The sequence below is a fragment of the Hyperolius riggenbachi genome, chromosome 5, assembly GCF_040937935.1.
Source record: "Hyperolius riggenbachi isolate aHypRig1 chromosome 5, aHypRig1.pri, whole genome shotgun sequence".
Lineage (NCBI taxonomy): Eukaryota > Metazoa > Chordata > Amphibia > Anura > Hyperoliidae > Hyperolius > Hyperolius riggenbachi.
The window spans coordinates 177,191,208-177,211,332 of NC_090650.1; the positions used below are offsets into that span (position 1 = coordinate 177,191,208).

Below are 20,125 nucleotides of genomic sequence, written 5' to 3' on the forward strand. Positions count from 1 at the left end.
CCCACACCCTCAGACCCCCCTCAGAACCCCCCCTGTCACTATCCTAGTGATCTAAAAACAGTGATCAGTGAAAACTGTCACTTTTTTAGTATCACTAGTGTTACCAGTTAGGTCAGTTATTTAGCTAGGGCCCTTCGTTGGGTAGTTAGCGTCAGTAAGCACCCAGCCCACCACACCGCAGTCACTAATTAGTTGCTGATTAGCATCATCACTGTCGCTAATCAGCATTGCTACTATATAGTATCTGTAAGTGATCATTACTGATCGCAGTCAGATCTATATTAGGGTCACTAGGATACACTAAAAACGCAGTGTTTGACCGATCAGGCCTGATCGTTCGCCTGCACTTGCGTTCAGCCCACCCCACCGCAGTGACAGAATTTTTTTTTCTGATCACTGCAAAAAACACTGTACAATAGCTGTGGCGCTCTAAAGATTAGTTTTGATTTTTTTTAATTAACACTCAGTGACCATAGCTTTCTACTAAAAGTACTCCCTTTTACTAGGTAGGTGCACTTTTTCCTGGGTACTTTCAAAGGAATACCCCCTAAATTTAGCAGTCCACCATGGCAAAAAGGGGGTATTCCGCTGAAGAGGCCGCTGAGATTCTGGTCCAGTGGGGTGAGTGCGATTGGGAAGCCTCATCCGACGAATCATCCGGGTCAGAATACAAACCGGTGAACAGCAGTGGCTCTCTGACTGATAGTAATGACAAGGTTGAGGTCCCGGCTAGAGCCAGGCGTACCACACCCCGCAGGATCAGACTCAAGGGCAGAAGAGTGGTGCTAGCGCTGATCCGACTTTCTTGGTGAGGCATGCACCAGCAGCGTAGCATCTCCTGGACCTAGCACCAGTACTACCATAGACCCTGGTGAAGTGGCGAGTATGGTAGTAGAAACTGGTTCGGTGGCACGTGCATTAAGACCTGAGTTGCAGCCACCAGCAAAACTAGCCCGTACTACCCATAGTCTCCCACAGGTGCTGGCAAATCCCAATTGGCAATCCTATGGTTCCGCCGCACCCGTACTGCCCCCTTTCATCGCCCAGTCTGGAGTCCAGGTGGAGACAGATAATCTAGGATCGGCCCTAGACTTTTTTCATCTGTTCTGCACCGTGGATCTCTACGACTTAATTGTGGCTGAGACCAACCGTTATGCCACACAATACGTAACCGCCAATCCAAGAAGCTACCATGCCCAGCCTTTTTGGTAGAAACCACTCCAGGTTTCCAAACTTAAAATTTTTTTGGGTCTTCTCCTTAACATGGGTCTAGTCAAAAAGAATGTATTGCGGTCTTATTGGTCTGCGCATCCAATACATCCCATGCCCATGTTCTCTGCTGCCATGTCCAGGTCACGATTTGAGAACATCCTGCGCTTCCTGCACTTCAGTGCCAATACAACCTGTCATCTAAGAGGCCACCCTGCTTATGACCGGTTCCACAAAATTTGGCCCCTCATAGACCACCTGTCATTAAAATTTGCAGATGCTTATACCCCTGAACAGTCATTTTGAGGCATTTGGTTTCCAGACTACTCCTCATGGTTTTGGGCCCCTAAAATGCCAGGGCAGTATAGGAACCCCACAAGTGACCCCATTTTAGAAAGAAGACACCCCAAGGTATTCCGTTAGGTGTATTGTGAGTTCATAGAATATTTTTCTTTGTCACAAGTTAGTGGACACTTTGTGAAAAAAAACAATAAAAATCAATTTCCGCTAACTTGTGACAAAAAATAAAACCTTCTATGAACTCACCATACTCCTAACGGAATACATCGGGGTGTTGTCTTTCTAAAATGGGGTCACTTGTGGGGTTCCTATACTGCCCTGGCATTTTAGGGGCCCTAAACCGTGAGGAGTAGTCTGGAAACAAAATGCCTCAAAATGACCTGTGAAATCCTAAAGGTACTCATAGGACTTTGGGCCCCTTAGCTCCTAGGTTCTCAACGTGTGGTACGCGTACCCCAGGGGGTACTGTTGATGGTTCCAAGGGGTACTCGGGCTTGATATACTTAACCAAGAAGAAAATGATACATTTTATTTAAACTACACCAAATTAGTATTTTAGCTAATTAAAAGCAATAGTAAATAGTAAATGCTTGGAAATTGTTTAGAACCATTATCATTTACTACCATTACATATATTTGTCAAGGGGTACTTGTGTTAAAGGGGTTCTGTGGGGGTTCTTGAGGAGAAAAACTGCCACTTACCTGGGGCTTCTATCAGCCCCCTGCAGAGGTAATGTCCCACGCCGTCCTGCTCCCATCCGCTGTTCCCCGCAGCCGGCATCGGGCTATTATTCGTCTGTCACACAGACGAATAATGCGCGCTGCCGTGCCTCCGCTCGCGTCATCTGAGGCTTACTGCGCAGGCGCAGTACAAAGGTTTCTTGTACTGCGCTTGTGCAGTAAGATTCTGATGATGCAGGTGGAAGCGAGCGGGTGCGCGGCCACTGTAGCGGCCGCAGTTGGATATGAACCAAAACTAAGTTAATTGGAGCAGATTTATCACAACAAAGAAAAACAGCTGCAAAATTGGTTTGAAAGTAGAGCAGTGCTCAATATTTTGTTCCACTTTTGCAATAGTTTTCCCTCCATCTTGCATGAATGTATGTTAATAAATGTGCTCTATTGTCTTGTACCTGACCTGTGTGTTAATAAAAACCTGTATTGAATGAATCTTCTCATTTGCAGCAAAAACATACCTGTGTTAGCTAGATGGCTGTGGATGCAGCTGCCTGGCCCTGCGCCTGTCTCAGCAGTCCCACACGTGCTTCTTTTCCAGCTCATGAGTGTGATGCTGCTGCCTTAGGTCTCCTCCCTTCAGCTTTGAAAACATGCCCAGCCCAGACCCAGAACATTCTATAGCTTTTGTCCAATCAAATAGGCCCAGCCCATATTCACTGAAAGAGTTTTCATACATGCCCTCCCCTTAATTTCAACTGAGCAAACTGAGCTTGCTCTAGGATGTTAGTTCTGTCCAGCTATGAAAAAAAAACACATACCGTACTTAGCTGTATGACTGTTCCCAGTTAGCTTGTTCTAGTTGAAACTAGTATGAGGGAGGGGAGACTCTCAGGTTGAGAACAGGAAGGAGTCTGCTCTGGCATTAAAAATTAGCAGCAGCAAACAAGTATTCTGGTTCCACTTACAGCATTTATCACAGAATGTTGGGAAGCAAAAGACACAGTCAGAATTAACATGCTTGCTTTCACTACCTGCGACCCGCAGACCGCTACCTGCAGCCCTACCCGCACCCGCAACTCGCTACCCGCACCCGACCCGCAGCTTAAATCAATTCGGGTACCCGAACCCGACCCACATTTCGGGTTACCCGCGGGTACCCAACCCACTGCAGGCCTCTACTCTACGCTAAGGGGCCCAAAGTCCCATAAGCACCTTTAGGCTTTACAGGGGTGCTTACAATTTAGCACCCCCCAAAACGCCAGGACAGTAAACACACCCCACAAATGACCCCATTTTGGAAAGTAGACACCCCAAAGTTTTCAGAGAGGGGCATGGTGAGTCCGTGGCAGATTTCATTTTTTTTGTCACAAGTTAGCAGAAATGGAAACTTTTTTCTTTTTTTTTTCTTTTGGTCACAAAGTGTAATTTTTCTCTAACTTGTGACAAAAAATAAAATCTCCTATGAACTCACCATGCCTCTTAGTGAATACTTTTGAATGTCTTCTTTCCAAAATGGAGTCATTTGGGGGGTATTTATACTATCCTGGAATTCACATGACAGGTGCTCAGAAAAGTCAGAGATGCTTCAAACTGAGGAAATTCACTTTTTGCACCACAGTTTGTAAACGCTATAACTTTTACCCAAACAAAAAAAAAATCCAATAAGTGTCTTTTTATTGATCAAAGACATGTAGCACAATACATTTAGACAAAAATGTATATAGAAATTTTACTTTATTTGAAAAATGTCACCACAGAAAGTTAAAAAAATCTTTTTTTTTTTTAATATAATAAAAACTAAACATCGCAGCAGCAATCAAATAGCACCAAAAGAAAGCTGTATTAGTGACAAGAAAAGGAGGTAAAATTCATTTAAGTGGTAGGTTGTATGACCGAGCAATAAACCGTTACAGCTGCAGTGGTCTGAATGGAAAAAAAAGTGTCTGGTCCTTAAAGCGGAATATAACCCTGCATTTCAACTTTGCTCTAAAACATTATTTACAGTATATTATATGCAACCAGCATTTTTTTGTTACTAGACCAGCATTGGAAGGGTTACACAGTGCTTTAAAGGGATACTGTAGGGGGGTCGGGGGAAAATGAGTTGAACTTACCCGGGGCTTCTAATGGTCCCCCGCAGACATCCTGGAGATTTCTGCAGACGCATCCGAAGCTGACATAGATACATTTTGTTTACATAAATGTATCTAAGTGTTGAATGTGACTCATCTCTCTGACTGAGAAGGAGTTGGAGGACAGCCAAAGAGTGTGTAACATTTCTCAATAGATACATATAACTAAATAGAATGTAACAATCTGAACTTCTGCATATCTCTCCACTGAACTTTAAACCTCTGTGTTTAACCCTTCCAATGCTGGTCTAGTAAAAAAAATGCTTTTTGCATATAATATGCTGTAAATAATGTTTTAGAGCAAAGTTGAAATGCAGGGTAATATTTCGCTTTAAGGGGGTTTAAGGCTGCAGTCCTTAAGTGGTTAAAAAGTGCTTCCTTTTGTTGACAAACTACTGAACATGATAGCAAACTCTTAGGCTGGGAACACACTAGGCAGAAACGCTAGTGTTGCAGAAAACGCTAGCTACAACACACCTAATCCAAGTCAATGGGCCACATACAAAACACATCTGTTTGCGATCTGCAGTGTGCGTTTTTTTCAAACACATGTTTTGCTGCATATTTTTCCTAAACGCATCTAAACCGCACATAATGAAAGTCAATGGTGACGCAGGTGTATTGCATTTTATATGCGTTTTTTTAATGCATTTAAAAAAAAAAAAAACACACAAACAAGTTTGATGACGTATTTCCGCTTCCTGTTAACTTTCTAGTGATTTGCATAGAACACATAAAAAAAATGCATGCAAAACGCATACAAAACGCATATGTGATTTATATATGCAAACCGCAAATGCATTAAAACACATGCAAAACGCTAGAAAAACGCATGTGTGGGGAAAAAACGCGAACGCACAGAAAACTCATGGAAAACGTACTAAAAACGCACAAAAGGACCCGTATTCCTCATTGGATGCAGCCCTTCATCTCTTTGAGGAATTTGGTAATATGTCAGGCATTAAGATGAATTGGAACAAATCATTACTATTCCCTATGGAAATAATACCTTCCTTAACACGTAGCCCTAACTCTCCGTTACTTGTAGTGAACCAATTCAAATACCTAGGTATCCAAATAACTAATGATCCTAATACATTTCAAGCACTTAATATAGACCCGATTGTCCGGCAACTCAACACAAAATGCACGATCTGGAACAGACTCCCACTCACCCTAATAGGTAGAATTAATTTACTCAAAATTATATTTTTGCCAAAATGTACCTACCTCTTTCGACAATGTCCTGTCTGGCTTCCATCGGCATTTTTTAAAAAATTAGATAAAATTATACTAACTTTTAACTGGGTCAGTAAACAACCTCGAATAGCGCTTGATCTACTACAGCTCCCTAAATCCAGGGGTGGTTTGGCACTCCCACATTTTCAGAAATACTACTGGGCATCAGTACTGGTCACTATTAGGTGGTGGTTTTCACAGGAAGAAACAAACCCGGCAGTGAATGTTGAGGCAGCAATATTAGGTTCATACGAACAACTAACTAACCTACCCTACAGAGGTCCCAAGGCTAATCCTCAAACCACTATAGCTATGGCAACGACCTGGAAGGCATGGGCTAAGGCTAGAGCCCCTTTAATTAAACCTAATACTATTTCTCCATACACTCCATTGTTGGGTAATCCACTCCTCCAGTATTTTTCCACCATCCCTGACCCAATCCTATGGGCACGCCATGGTATTAAAACAACAACAACAACAACAACAACAAATAACATTTGTAAAGCGCTTTTCTCCCGTGGGACTCAAAGCGCATAAGCATGGCTCCGACCATCGTGGTACAGAGGAAGAATTTTATAAAACTGGAAATGCCAGGCTGGGTAGCTTTTCAGTCTGGATTTGAATAGCTCCAGGGATGGTGCTGTCTTTACTGGGTGTGGTAGGGAGTTCCAAAGAGTAGGGGCAGCATGACAGAAGGCTCTATCTCCAGATTTTTTGAGGTGCACTCTAGGAGTGACCAAGTTTATAGAACTTGCTGATCTGAGGTTGTGAGAGGTGTGGTGCAGCTTCAGCAAGTCCTTCATGTATCCAGGGCCCAGATTGTGCAGGGATTTGAATGTCAGCAGTCCAATCTTGAAGAGTATTCTCCATTCTACTGGTAGCCAGTGCAGTGAGCGAAGGATCGGTGTAATGTGACAGTGGCGCGGCTGGTTTGTTAGCAATCTGGCAGCAGCATTCTGCACTAATTGCAGGCGACGCAGGTCCTTTTTGGGGAGGCCAGCATAAAGGGCATTGCAGTAGTCCAGCCGTGATGTGATGAAGGCGTGGACTAGGGTTGGAAGATCCTCTGGGGGAATCAGATGTTTAATCTTTGCAATGTTCTTCAGATGAAAGTAGGAAGATTTAACTACAGATGAAATTTGGTTTCTGAAACTCAATTCCCCATCGATTAGTACGCCAAGGCTGCGCACAAGGTTGGAGCTGTTTATGTCTGAATTCCCAATCCTGATTGGTGCTGCTTTAGGATAGAGCTGTTTTGATGGCGAGTGCTGGCTTTGGACACAGGACCTCAGTTTTGTCAGCATTCAGTTTCAACCAGTTATCATTCATCCATGCCTGTAGCTCAGCTAAGCAAGAGTTTATTTTTGTGGTAGCGTCTGTTCCACCAGGTTTGAAGGACAGGTATAGCTGTGTGTCATCGGCGTAGCAGTGGTACGTCAGGCCATGACGTAGGATAAGTGTACCGAGTGGCAACATGTAGATTGCAAACAGCAGAGGGGATAGGATTGATCCTTGTGGCACTCCGAATTGTAGAGGTACAGGTTTGGACATTATAGGACCTAGGGATACTCTCTGTGTTCTGTCAGTCAGGAATGATCTGAACCACTGGAGGACTGATCCACTGATGCCACAGTACTCCTGCAGTCTGTTAAGCAGGATTTCATGGTCAACTGTATCAAAAGCCGCTGAGAGATCCAACAGGATTAGGATGGAGCATTCCCCTCTGTCCCTTGCCATGAGCAGATCGTTGCAGACTTGGATGAGGGCTGTTTCACAGCTGTGGTGTTTCTTAAAGCCAGATTGTAGAGGGTCCAGGATGTTGTTTACTGACAGCCTGGTTTCAAGTTGCAGATAGACAGCCTTTTCAATAACTTTACCTAAGAAGGGGAGGTTGGAGACAGGTCTGTAGCTGCTCATAGCATCTGGATCCATGGAAGGTTTTTTAAGAAGGGGCTTGATGATTCCTTCTTTTAGAGAGGTAGGAAACCTCCCTGCTTGCAGAGAGCAATTTACTATTTTGTGAAATGCTGGACCAAGCAGGTCAGGGCATTTCAGCATATGTTTATATGCATATATATATATATATATATATATATATATAGCATAAAAATGCCTCTCATATTCAAAATGATAAATCCCTGTACACGTTCAACGACCTCAACGCTCAGTTTAATCTTCCAAACAAATATCTCTTTAGATACCTACAACTTCACCATGCCTACAGATCACAATTTGGATCACAACCTCCTGACCTGCACACCGACCACCTAGAACAACTTCTTCTTACTAAAGACCTCCCTTAAACTCTATCTGCTATTTATTCTGAATTGTTAAACCTGAACAATCCAAGACTAGATAAATGCTACCATAAGTGCACGACAGTCGACAGACATACCTTCTTTAACGAAAGAGGATTGGGACTTAGTTCTAGAGGACTTTCCTACTACGGTGATATCAGTCAGCGACCAACTCATTCAAACAAAATTCTTACATAGAGTATATCTTACTACTGAGAGAATAGGGTCCTGGGAAAAAACACAAAGACAACAGGAGCCCAAATTGTGCAGTATATCACAGGTAGATGGATAAATAACAAATTTGAAAAGGGAATACTCACAAAAGTGGGTTGCACACGGGGCAACCGACCACTTCAAGCAGGTGGAGTGTCTTATACCCGACTCCACTCAGGTAAGCCAGTGATCCTGGAGGCGGTCGATCTCTTGGTAAAGAACCTCATGCACTCTAAAACTATGATGTGGTGTGGATTCCACCTCAAGTATGGTGCATGGGACTCCCCTCACTGGAACGTGGGGGGAGTAGGACACAGAAGGGAGTGAAGAGGCGCCCAATGACGTATAAACAAGTTAAAAACACTAAAAACTAAAAGGTTGAGGTGGCTTACCTCATAGACGACAACTCACTTTGAGCAGAAATATTTATCAATAAGCACAGGCAACGCGTTTCGTGGGATCTAGCCCACTTCCTCAGGCCAAACAAAGTGCCACTGCAGTCTGATAGCCACATTCGGGGCGCCTCTCTCCTGAGAGATACACAGAATGAACACTGTTAACTCGGACAGATGCTGGAGATGCTCTATTCATCTGGGTAATTTCATCCATATTTTCTGGCTATGCCCGGTAATTATTCTATTTTGGAGGAATGTAATCTCAATAATCAATACACACTTCCTTTCCCCTAGATATTGGTATGCTATTCAGGGCTGTGGAGTCGGGGTCGTGGAGTCGGAGCAATTTTGGGTGTTTAGAGTCGGAGTCGGGAAAAAATGCACCGACTCCAACTCCTAATGAATTTAAACTGTAATTAAAATAGAAAATATGATAAAATGTTCTATTTCTCAGATAATAGTCATCATAAATAATTTATATATACAGTAATAGCTGTGCTTAGTCCACAAAAATGAAATAAACCAATCATAATTAGTTACTTGTGCTGCTTCAATAAAGCAGTCCCTGTATTTTTAAAGTCAGATATACATATCTGATTGTGACTGTACAGTATATATGATGTGTACACAGGAATCTTATATATTCTAAATAACATCTATGCTGTAAAGCCTGATGTGTAGCCGAGGGAGGGAGGGATGGATTGGTGGGGAGGATCTCTGCCACCGCTGCTGTCACTGGAGAGGAAGGGATGCGGGGGTGGGATCTCGGTCACCAACTGTCACTTGAGGGAGGGATTGAGGGGGATCTCAGGCCACCGCTGCTGTCACTTGAGGGATGAATGGGGAGAGGGGGGATCTCAGCCACCGCTGCTGTCATTTGATGGATGGATGGGGGGAGGGGGGATCTCGGCCACTGCTGCTGTCACTTGATGGATGGATGGGGGATCTCGGCCACTGCTGCTGTCACTTGATGGATGGATGGGGAGGGGGATCTCGGCCACTGCCACTTGATGGATGGGGGGAGGGGGGATCTCGGCCACTGCTGCTGTCACTTGATGGATATATTTGGGGTGGGGGGGATCTCGGCCATTGCTACTGTCACTTGATGGATGGAGGGAGGGAGGATCTCAGGCCACTGCTGCTTTCATTTGAGGGAAGGATGGATGGGGGGAGGGGGGGATCTCGGCCACCTGCTGTCACTTGAGGGAGGGATGGATGGGGGATCTTGGCCACCCGCTGTCACTTGAGGAAGGGATGGATGGGGGGGATCTTGGCCACCGCTATCACTGGAGAGGTAGGGATGGGGGGCGGAATCAGCCACTGCTATTAAGCGGGGGTAGGGAGGGATGGATGTGGAGAAAGAGAGATGGGGGGACCGGCCGTCGCTATCATTGCAGAGAGAGAGGAGGGAGGCGGAGAGAGAAGAGGGGGGAATCGGTGAGGGGTGCACTTATACTGGGCCTCTTATAGCTGGCTAACCTATACTGGGGTACCTATACTTTGCTACCTATACTGGGTGCACTTATAATCACCATTAGTGTGCTGATCCCTCGTCGTGTACTTCCGATAGTGACATGTTTCCGGTGATCAGTGTTGATGACGCCAGGGTCACGCACCGTCATCAACATCTGGCGGCAAACTAACTCTTTTTGTTTTGCACTATATTCAATATAATAACTTGCGGGGAACTCTGAACACAGGTGAGCACTGCACGGTGGACGACACAGGACAGAAACTGTATAAATACACACACACGAGGGGGCACATTTACACACTGGGGGCAGCAGCAAAAAATGGCGGACACAGACAATTCTTGAGAGATTTCATGCTGAAATCGACTGGGAATCCAGGGGCAAATCCAGGATTTTCAAGGGGGGGGGGGGGGTTCCTGATAGGTCTCTTTTGGCAAGCCGCACACTACCGCGCATGCGTTTGCCCACAAAATCCACATGATGCACAGCATTTCTCCACAAAATACACACAATGCGCAGTGTTTCCCTACAAAATACACATGATGCAGTAGCGTTTCGCCAAAATATATATAATGTGGCAGTGATTAAGTAGCCAGATAACCCCCCTTTATTATGGATAACGAAATTACCCCACCCCTATTTAGTATAGGTGACCAGATGACCCCCATTTATCACACAGGTAGCCAGATGAGGCCCCCCCCAGTTAGGATAAGTAACCATATGATCCCCATTTATAGTATATAGCCAGATAACTCCCCGTTCAGTACATTCCCCCTTGTATTTCGCCAGATCCCCCTTGTATATATGACCAGTGTATATAGTCAGATCCCCTGTATATATAGCCAGAGATCCCCCCCCTGTATATACCCATATACCCACTGTATGCAGCCAGATGCCTCCCCCTGCATATAGCCAGTGTATATAGCCAGATCCCCCTGCATATAGCCAGTGTATATAGCCAGTTCCCCCTGCATACAGCCAGTGTATATATATAATCGTAATGTGGGCAGCAGCCATCAGAAAATAATCGTAATGTGGGCAGCAGCCAGCAGTCATCAGAAAATAATCGTAAAGTGGGCAGCAGTCACCAGAAAATCACAATGTGGGCAGCAGGCACCAGAAAATCGCAATGTGTGGGCAGCAGTGACCAGAAAATCGTAATGTGGGCAGCAGACACCTGAAAATCGCAATATGGGCAGCAGACACCTGAAAATCGCAATGTGGGCAGCAGTCATCAGAAAATCGCAATGTGGGCAGCAGTGACCAGAAAATCGTAATGTGGGCAGCAGACACCTGAAAATCGCAATGTGGGCAGCAGACACCTGAAAATTGCAATGTGGGCAGCAGTCACCTGAAAATCGTAATGTGGGCAGCAGACACCTGAAAATCGCAATGTGGGCAGCAGTGACCAGAAAATCGTAATGTGGGCAGCAGTGACCAGAAAATCGTAATGTGGGCAGCAGTGACCAGAAAATCGTAATGTGGGCAGCAGTCACATGAAAATCGTAATGTGGGCAGCAGACACCTGAAAATCGCAATGTGGGCAGCAGTGACCAGAAAATCGTAATGTGGGCAGCAGTCACATGAAAATCGTAATGTGGGCAGCAGACACCTGAAAATCGTAATGTGGGCAGCAGACACCTGAAAATCGCAATGTCGGCAGCAGACACCTGAAAATCGTAATGTGGGCAGCAGACAACTAAAAATCGCAATGTGGGCAGCAGTGACCAGAAAATCGTAATGTGGGCAGCAAACACCTGAAAATCATAATGTGGGCAGCAGACACCTGAAAATCGCAATGTGGGCAGCAGAGACCAGAAAATCGTAATGTGGGCAGCAGACACCTGAAAATCGCAATGTGGGCAGCAGTGACCAGAAAATCGTAATATGGGCAGCAGACACCTGAAAATCGCAATGTGGGCAGCAGTGATCAGAAAATCGTAATGTGGGCAGCAGACACCTGAAAATCGTAATGTGGGCAGCAGACACCTGAAAATCGTAATGTGGGCAGCAGAAACCTGAAAATCGTAATGTGGGCAGCAGAAACTAGAAAAAAAATGCACCTGTGAAAAAAAACAAATCACTTACCTGACAGAAGTCTCCTCCTCTCCCGGCATCTGGCTCGCAGCTCCCCGATGATCCTCCTGCAGCACATCTCCCGCGCTGACAGGCAGAGTGCAGGGCTACGGCAAGATGGCTCCCGAAGCCCTGTACTGGAGACACAGTCTCCAGAGCAGGGCTTCGGCAGCCATCTTGCCGTAGCCCTGATCTGCCTCCGGGAGACTGCAGGGCTGCGGGGAAGAAGCAGCATATCTGGCTGGGGGGTCCCTCAATAGGGAGGGTGACAGCGCCCCCCCCCCCCCCCACACACGGCTAGCGGGCCCCGGGCCCCCCTACTGCGCACACACATGAGCAAGCGGCAGCTGCACTATTACATTCAGTGGCTGCCGCTGCTCAGATTCCGGAGGCACTTCCGGTCTAGGTGCAAGGGGGTGGTTCCAGACACCCGGAACAACCCCCTCCGTGCGCCAGTGGAATCAGCCTGTGGTGTATGGGCAGCTGACAGATCTCTCTCTAATCAGATTTCATCAGAAAAAGATTTGTCACTTGGTCAAATCTGCCCATCATTTCTAGATGTATGGCCACCTTTATATTTGTACTAGTGCAGGTTGAGCAGCTGCAGCTTGGAAGTGTAAATAATCAGAGATTTTGCAGAGTAATTTTGAAATGTAATTTACATTTTGTGTTTCAAGCTTTTATTATACTCAAAATGTATACTAGACCCTTGCGTGACACATTTTGGTAAGTTACAGGAAAAATGGTTATGAAAATTAATTGGATCACATTTTGCACAGAAATCCAGCAGAAACTGAACGCCAGGGAGGTTAAGGTACCCAAACATCTAACGATGATGGGCAAATTAACCAAGAGAAAAATCTCTCTCTGATTAATCTAATCAGAGAGAGATCTGTCGGCTACCCATACACCAAAGGACAATTCCTGATCGATTTCAGCCTGAAATCTTTTGGGAATCGGCCTTCGGTGGATGATACCGCATCCACTGCCTTTCCGGGCAAACGCCGCCCCCCAATGTAAAATGTTCTGCATTTTTCCCCCCCGGTGCAGTATATTGTCATATAAATGAAGTATATTGCACCAGGCATGGGGGGGGGCATTTTACATTAGGGGGGACAGCACCGGAGGTTTTGTCACTTGTCCCGATACCGCTCATTGTTAGCGCCGCGCACCCAATCAACCATGACGGACCAACATCTTGCAGCAAGTCGAGAGGTGTATGGCCACCTTTAGGATGTTCAAAGTGTTTCTTCTGCTCAAAACTAACTTCTAGACTATCGAAAGCAATATCATATTTTGTCAAAATGCCTTAGAAAAGTCCATAACTACAAATATTAATTTGCCATATGGTCAAAACATCCTCTTTTACTGCCCCTGCAGCTTCAGTTACCCCTACCATAGTGGCTAATAAAGCTCTGACCAGTTCAGTGGTCATGGTCACCCTTTGTGTTCCTCACAAGAACAAATGGGTGTTTGTTTCTGGTAGACATGGATCATAACTGGATTTCATAGGATGCTTTATAAAAAGCCCAAATTGTAGCCAGGTTTAGAAAGGAATGTGCTGATGCCTATATATTCTTTTATTACAGGTAAAAAGATCACAACTAGAAATGAGGTCAAATTTTCTCCAAACGTTATTTTCAGATTTATAGTAATATTTTCATTTGAAATGAAATTGCAAGAACACAACGTATTCTTTGTGAAAATAGGAACTTTCTTCAAAGGTCTTTCATCATGCCCTTTGACTTCAATACATTTTGCAAAAACTGTTTTTCGCATTCCCTTTTTTTTTTTTGCTAATATACTTTTTTTTCATATATTCTAATATGTATATCTCATATATATAAATCATGGTAAAAAGAAAATGGCCATATTTGCATATTACTGCTTTTTATCCCTAGGCCTCACTCTCTACAAAGGACAAGGGTACATACGGTAATCTGTGATCGTACGGAGACATATTATATAACCTAATTTTAGCTTAAATTTTGTAATTAGGCATTTTTGGAATTTCAGCCGCACAAACTGAACATACTAAAAAAATGTTTTCCATACCTAATGCTACTCATACTTCCAGATTCAGATCCAAGTTTACATCTCTCGAGCTGGCTGGCAACAATCTGACGTTCAGCTTCAAGTTCTCGAGTAAGTCTTTCAAATTGCAATTCCTATGGTATAAAAAAAAAGAATTAAAAATGGCAAAAAATCTAATATAGTATGTGAAGAATTTATAGAATGTTAGCATGGCCATAAAGACTAGTAAATTTGATTTTACATGACGCAGTATTTACTTGGGCTAGGCTTACTCTCCCCGCCGAACTGAGCGGCGCCGTCATAATATGTACCCCAATTTTACCGGTACTAATGCCACCGGGTGGCAGCATAGCATGCATTACCCTATTAGGCTACCACAGCAACGCACATATAACCTCACATTACACAATTAGGATGATATGTGCTGCCCCTCTGCCATTGGAACCAGTAAAATTGCCGTGCCCGGTCTGCATTTTACTGCTTCTTTATGCATCAAGCCCTAAGTAACCAACAGTTGAGGAAAACAGTATTGACAAGTCAGTCCTAATGAATACTAGCTATCAAGAGAGTTAACACTGGCTGCTTACTGAATGTGATAACTTTTCCATACATTCTGTAAGTTGTCTTTATAGCGAACATTTTTTTAGGCCCCTTTTGCACCTGCCCGTTGCATCGCCCCAAGACTTGCACTCTTAGGGCTTGATTAACTAAAGCATGATAACTGATTTCATGTGATAAACACCCGCGGTCGCGTGCAAACCTTCGCTTATCATGCGAAGTAACGGCGTTCGTGCGCAAAGGCAGATTGCGTGATAACTGCTGTCATAGCAGTTATGACGCTTTAGTGCAGTGCTGTCCAACTGGCGGCCCGCGGGCCGGATCCTGCTACGGCCCCCCTGCCGCCTGCTCCATGCTGTCGCAGCGCAACTTTAAAAAAAAACAAAAAAAAAACCTTTCCCCCATGCTGCGGACTATAAATATTTACAGCCTCCCCCCTCGTTGTTCCCCGTGCTGCCGCCGCCTCTACCACACCTCAGATCGGCGGCGGTGGCGGCAGAAGTTAGGAACCAGCCACACCGGCGCATGGCAGCCGCACAGGGGACTTTAAGTGCTGGACTTGACAGATGATGTCACTTCCTGCATTCAAATTCATCGCGCGGCTGCCATGAGCCGGTCTGACTGGCTCCGATCTCCTGACCGCCGCTGCCGATCTGAGGTGAGTTACAGGCGGCAGCACGGGGGACAACAAGGGGGGCGGGGTGTGTAAATCTTTTAGCAAATCTGCGGCCAATCTGAGTGCATTTTGTGGGCACATCTGCAGCCAATCTGAGTGCATATTGTGGGCACATCTGCGGCCAATCTGAGTGCATTTTGTGGGCACATCTGCGGCCAATCTGACTGCATTTTGTGGGCACATCTGCGGCCAATCTGACTGCATTTTGTGGGCACATCTGCTGCCAATCTGACTGCATTTTGTGGGCACATCTGCGGCCAATCTGACTGCATTTTGTGGGCAAATCTGCGGCCAATCTGACTGCATTTTGTGGGCAAATCTGCAGCCAATCTGACTGCATTTTGTGGGCAAATCTGCGGCCAATCTGACTGCATTTTGTGGGCACATCTGCGGCCAATCTGACTGCATTTTGTGGACAAATCTGCGTCCAATCTGACTGCATTTTGTTGGCAAATCTGCGGCCAATCTGAATGCATTTTGTGGGCAAATCTGCGGCCAATCTGATTGCATTTTGTGGGCAAATCTGCGGCCAATCTGATTGCATTTTGTGGGCAAATCTGCGGCCAATCTGATTGCATTTTGTGGGCAAATCTGCGGCCAATCTGATTGCATTTTGTGGGCAAATCTGGGCCAATCTGATTGCATTTTGTGGGCAAATCTTCGGGCAATCTGAATGTATTTTGTGGGTAAATTTGCAGCCAATTTTTGTGTATTTTGTGGGTAAATCTGCAGCCAATCTGAATGTATTTTGTGGGTAAATCTTTAGTCAATCTTTGTGTATTTTGTGGGTAAATCTGCAGCCAATCTGAATGTATTTTGTGGGTGAATCTGCAGCCAATCTTTGTGTATTTTGTCCGTAAATCTGCAGCCAATCTTTGTGTATTTTGTGGGTAAATCTGTAGCCAATCTTTGTGTATTTTGTGGGTAAATCTGCAGCCAATCTGAATGTATTTTGTGAGTAAATCTGCAGCCAATCTGAATGTATTTTGTGGGTAAATCTGCAGCCAATCTGAATGTATTTTTTGGGTAAATCTGCAGCCAATCTGAATGTATTTTTTGGGTAAATCTGCAGCCAATCTGAATGTATTTTTTGGGTAAATCTGCAGCCAATCTGAATGTATTTTGTGGGTAAATCTGCAGCCAATCTTTGTATATTTTGTAGGTAAATCTGCAGCCAATCTGAATGCATTTTGTGGACAAATCTGCAGCCAATCTGACTGCATTTTGTAATCAAATCTGCGGCCAATCTGAGTGCATTTTGTGGAGAATCTGCTGCCAATCTGGTTGTAGTTTGTGGGGAATCTGCTATCACTCTAATTGAATTTTGGGGGGAAATCTGCTGAAGATTATTTTTTTCCGGGCGGGAGGGCAGTTGTGTCGGTCTGCCGGCCCTCCACCATGTGGTCTGGGAAAAAAACGGCCCTCCATGCCCGCGAAGTTGGACAGCACTGCTTTAGTAAATCAAGCCCTTAATGTGATATGGCGCGGTGCACTATAAGTATACAAACTGCCGCATTCCAGATGCAAAGTCTAGAGTGCGTTGCCGCATGAGCCGTACCTACTGCATGGATTATGTAGCAATGCAGGTCAATTGGTGAGGCAGCAAGTGTGATCGACTGGAGTGTGCTGCAGCGCATGCAAAAACCCCAGTGACGTACTTAATACCCAGTAGGGAATGCGTCACTAGCCGGGGGGCAGTGCAATGCATAGGACCCTGTTGCTACACCCTGGCACAGGGTTATATGGAGGCTGGTTTCTGCCAATTGTAAAGAAATGTTAATATAATTTTGCATTTCAAGTACAAAATTGGATATATTCAACTGCCTATTTCTAAGGATTGAATGAGGCACGTAACTGGTCCCACACTTAATCCTCTTCATAAATAGTAAATAGACGCTATTCATGGAGAATGCAGAGACACTCACACTCTGAAGCAAGTCCCCCCATTTACAGAGCTAAGTGTCATTGACTGAAATGTAAAGCATTGTCTCTTTATGAATAAACTAGTAAAAGGGCCCACCCATTAACACACAGGCGCTAGGCCACGGCCGCTACCCCCCGCCAAGCAGCCACAGATGCATCCCGCTTGCCTGTCCCCCACCGCTGTCCGAAGTATATGCACACAGGGAGATGTTGCTTGTTTGGCAGTTAGAAAAAGCTGTTATTACCTTCAATGCAATGAGGTTCACATCACAGACAGCAAACTGTCAGACCTGTAAGCACTGGACACAGGGACACAGGAGGACGCAGAGACACAGGGGTTTTATTATATAAGACTAGAATTAATGGTTCAAGAAGTTAAAAAAAATACAAAATCGCAGAGTGGTGCTCATAAGTTCACATACCCTGGCAGATTGTGTAAAATGTGTATTATTTTGTAAAATATAAGTAATCAGGCAAAACACATTTTTAATTTTAATGGAATTAATTAATTTTGCTAATTTTTATTGTCAAAAAGTCATTTAACACACTATACAACAGTTTGCATCAACGTACCACAGTGGGGAATAGTGAAAGTTTAGCAAAAATATCACCAAAGAAACGACAGGTGTGACAACATACAACTGATGGGCGTGCATATAATAAGGGCTCTGGTTAAAAAGGGCGCCAGATATAAACCCTATTAAAGTTATTGATTAGTAAAATGGGAATCTAAAATATATGTTTAAGTAAGTTTGTTGAAAAATGATTATTTGTAACATACGGTAGGTGAAAATAGAGGAAGCTGCTCGTTGTGGTGCAAAAAGTGGAAATGTAAACACATTTTTTCTGAGAAAACATAGGGAACAATTTTAGAAACAATTACCGTATACAGTTTGTAATCTATTATTTGTTAAATTATGGGTTGCTGTAATTGATCAATTTAGTATAGAAATGAAAGTTAAAGAGAACCTGAATCGAAAATTAAAAGCCAAAATAAACATATACAGGTCATACTTACCTCCTGTGTAGTCTACTAATCAATCTCTTTCTCCTCTCCTGCGTCCTATTATTATATATATTATAATATTTATTTGCAACTACATCATGTGTTTATTTTAAATAATTTTACTCAGTTCAGGTTTCCTTTAAAGCGAACCTTAAGTCAACTAAAAAAAATGAGATTTACTCACCTGGGGCTTCCCTCAGCCCCCAGCAGCCGATCGGTGCCCTCGCAGCTCCGCTCCGATGTCCCAGGACCCGCCGGCGAGCACTTCCGGTTTGGCCGTCACCGGCCGACAGGCATGAGAACGCGAGTGATTGTTCGCGTTCCCAGCCTGTATATTGCCCCCTATGCTGCTATTGCGGCCTCCTGGCCGCAATAGCAGCATAGGGGGCGATATACAGGCTGGGAACGCGAACAATCACTCGCGTTCCCATGCCTGTCGGCCGGTGACGCGACACCGGAAGTCGTCGCCGGCGGGTCCTGGGACATCGGAGCGGAGCTGCGAGGGCACCGATCGTCTGCTGGGGGCTGAGGGAAGCCCCAGGTGAGTTCATCTCATTTTTTTTAGTTGACTTAAGGTTCGCTTTAAAGATAACAAGCAATATATTTGTTTTATATTTTCACAAACAATTTTACAAACGATACAATTGTTTTATATCAACGCGGCACCCTTTTTATACACCTGGTGCCAATATTGAAAAGATTTGCATTGATTTGAACGAGGCGCCATTTTTAATAGGCGTCATTATTATGTGGAACCACTGATGGTACAGAGAGAATCAAAAGCTAAATATGCATATTCCCACAGAGATCTTAAAGAGTAACTGTCAGGCTGCAGAAGCTAATTTAAACCTCTATTCTCCTGTGTTAAACAGTTTAGAAGGAAGCCCAAAAGCAATTAGTGAAGATAAAAATCTCAGTTACCTTTGATGTGTGCTTATCAGCAAGTCTGTTATTCTTAAGAAGACGCAAGCCGCATACCATACTGCAAAGCATTCTGGGGCTCTCCCCTCGGCTGCTAATGAGACGTTACAGCAGCTTGTAATCGCGTAGCACTGATAAATCTCGGGCAGAGTACACTGCAGGAGTCAGCTATTGTTCCTAGCCACATGGCTCATTAATATTCACTGCACACTGTGTTGTTCAAGTACAAGCTTATCTGTGATAAGGAAGCAGGCAGGACATGACGACACATTTGACAGAAAAACATGGAGCCTGCCATGAGCTGTCAGGAGCATCTATCTCTGCATATACTATATACAAATTCTGTGAAATCCAAACGTGGACAGTGAAATGCATATGTAATGTAAGTACAGCCAATCTTTAGCTACTGATATATGTGTTTATTTTCTCTGAGACCTTATACCTAACAGCTCCTCTTTAAAAAAAAAAAAAAAAAGAAGAAGAAGAAGAAAGAACCCTAGAATAGATTCCGAAAGGAGGAAAGGATTAAGCCACTACTTTGGATCAATATGAGATGACCAGTGGTTTCAGATCCACTGCATCAACATGGGAGAGCCATGGCTGCCATATTTTCAAAAATACTTCCATAGTATAATTTACTATCGCCAAAAGTCTGTTGAAAATCAGGATATCAGTGACAATAGTAACTGTCAGATCTAGAGCTAGAATGTGCTGTCACCACTGCCTAGCTATGTGTAGTCGAGCTGCCTTAGCAATGTGCTGAGCCAGTCTATGCTTAGGGAACTTCCATCCCCTTGGCTTATCTGCAAATAGCAGAATCAGAGGGTCAGGGGGTACGATTGTCTCAAAGACAGTGGTAAGCAAAGCAGAGTTTTGTGACTAAAAGCATTCCCTGGTAGTCTAGTGGTCCTCTCATCCCCCTACAGTGTTCCTTAGTAGTCTAATGGTCCCCCAATCCTTTTAACCACTTCAGCACGAGAGCAATTTTCACATATC

At 44.4% G+C, this 20,125-nt stretch overlaps 1 protein-coding gene across 14 annotated transcripts in view; it reads right to left on the reverse strand.

Annotated features, from left to right (window-relative positions):
* The window catches only part of CTNND2 (catenin delta 2), a 2,713,436-nt gene that overhangs the window by 2,439,897 nt on the left and 253,414 nt on the right, over positions 1-20,125 (reverse strand). For 13 of the 14 annotated variants that reach the window (XR_011020838.1, XR_011020837.1, XM_068236432.1 and 10 more), the window contains one exon: positions 14,067-14,179. The exons of the other annotated variant lie outside the window; for it this stretch is intronic. Coding sequence is in view for 11 of the 13 variants with exons in the window: in XM_068236432.1 (XP_068092533.1) it covers positions 14,067-14,179 (113 nt within the window). In the remaining 2 variants the exon portion in view is untranslated. The remainder of the gene's footprint in view (positions 1-14,066; positions 14,180-20,125) is intronic. 14 annotated transcript variants of the gene reach the window in all.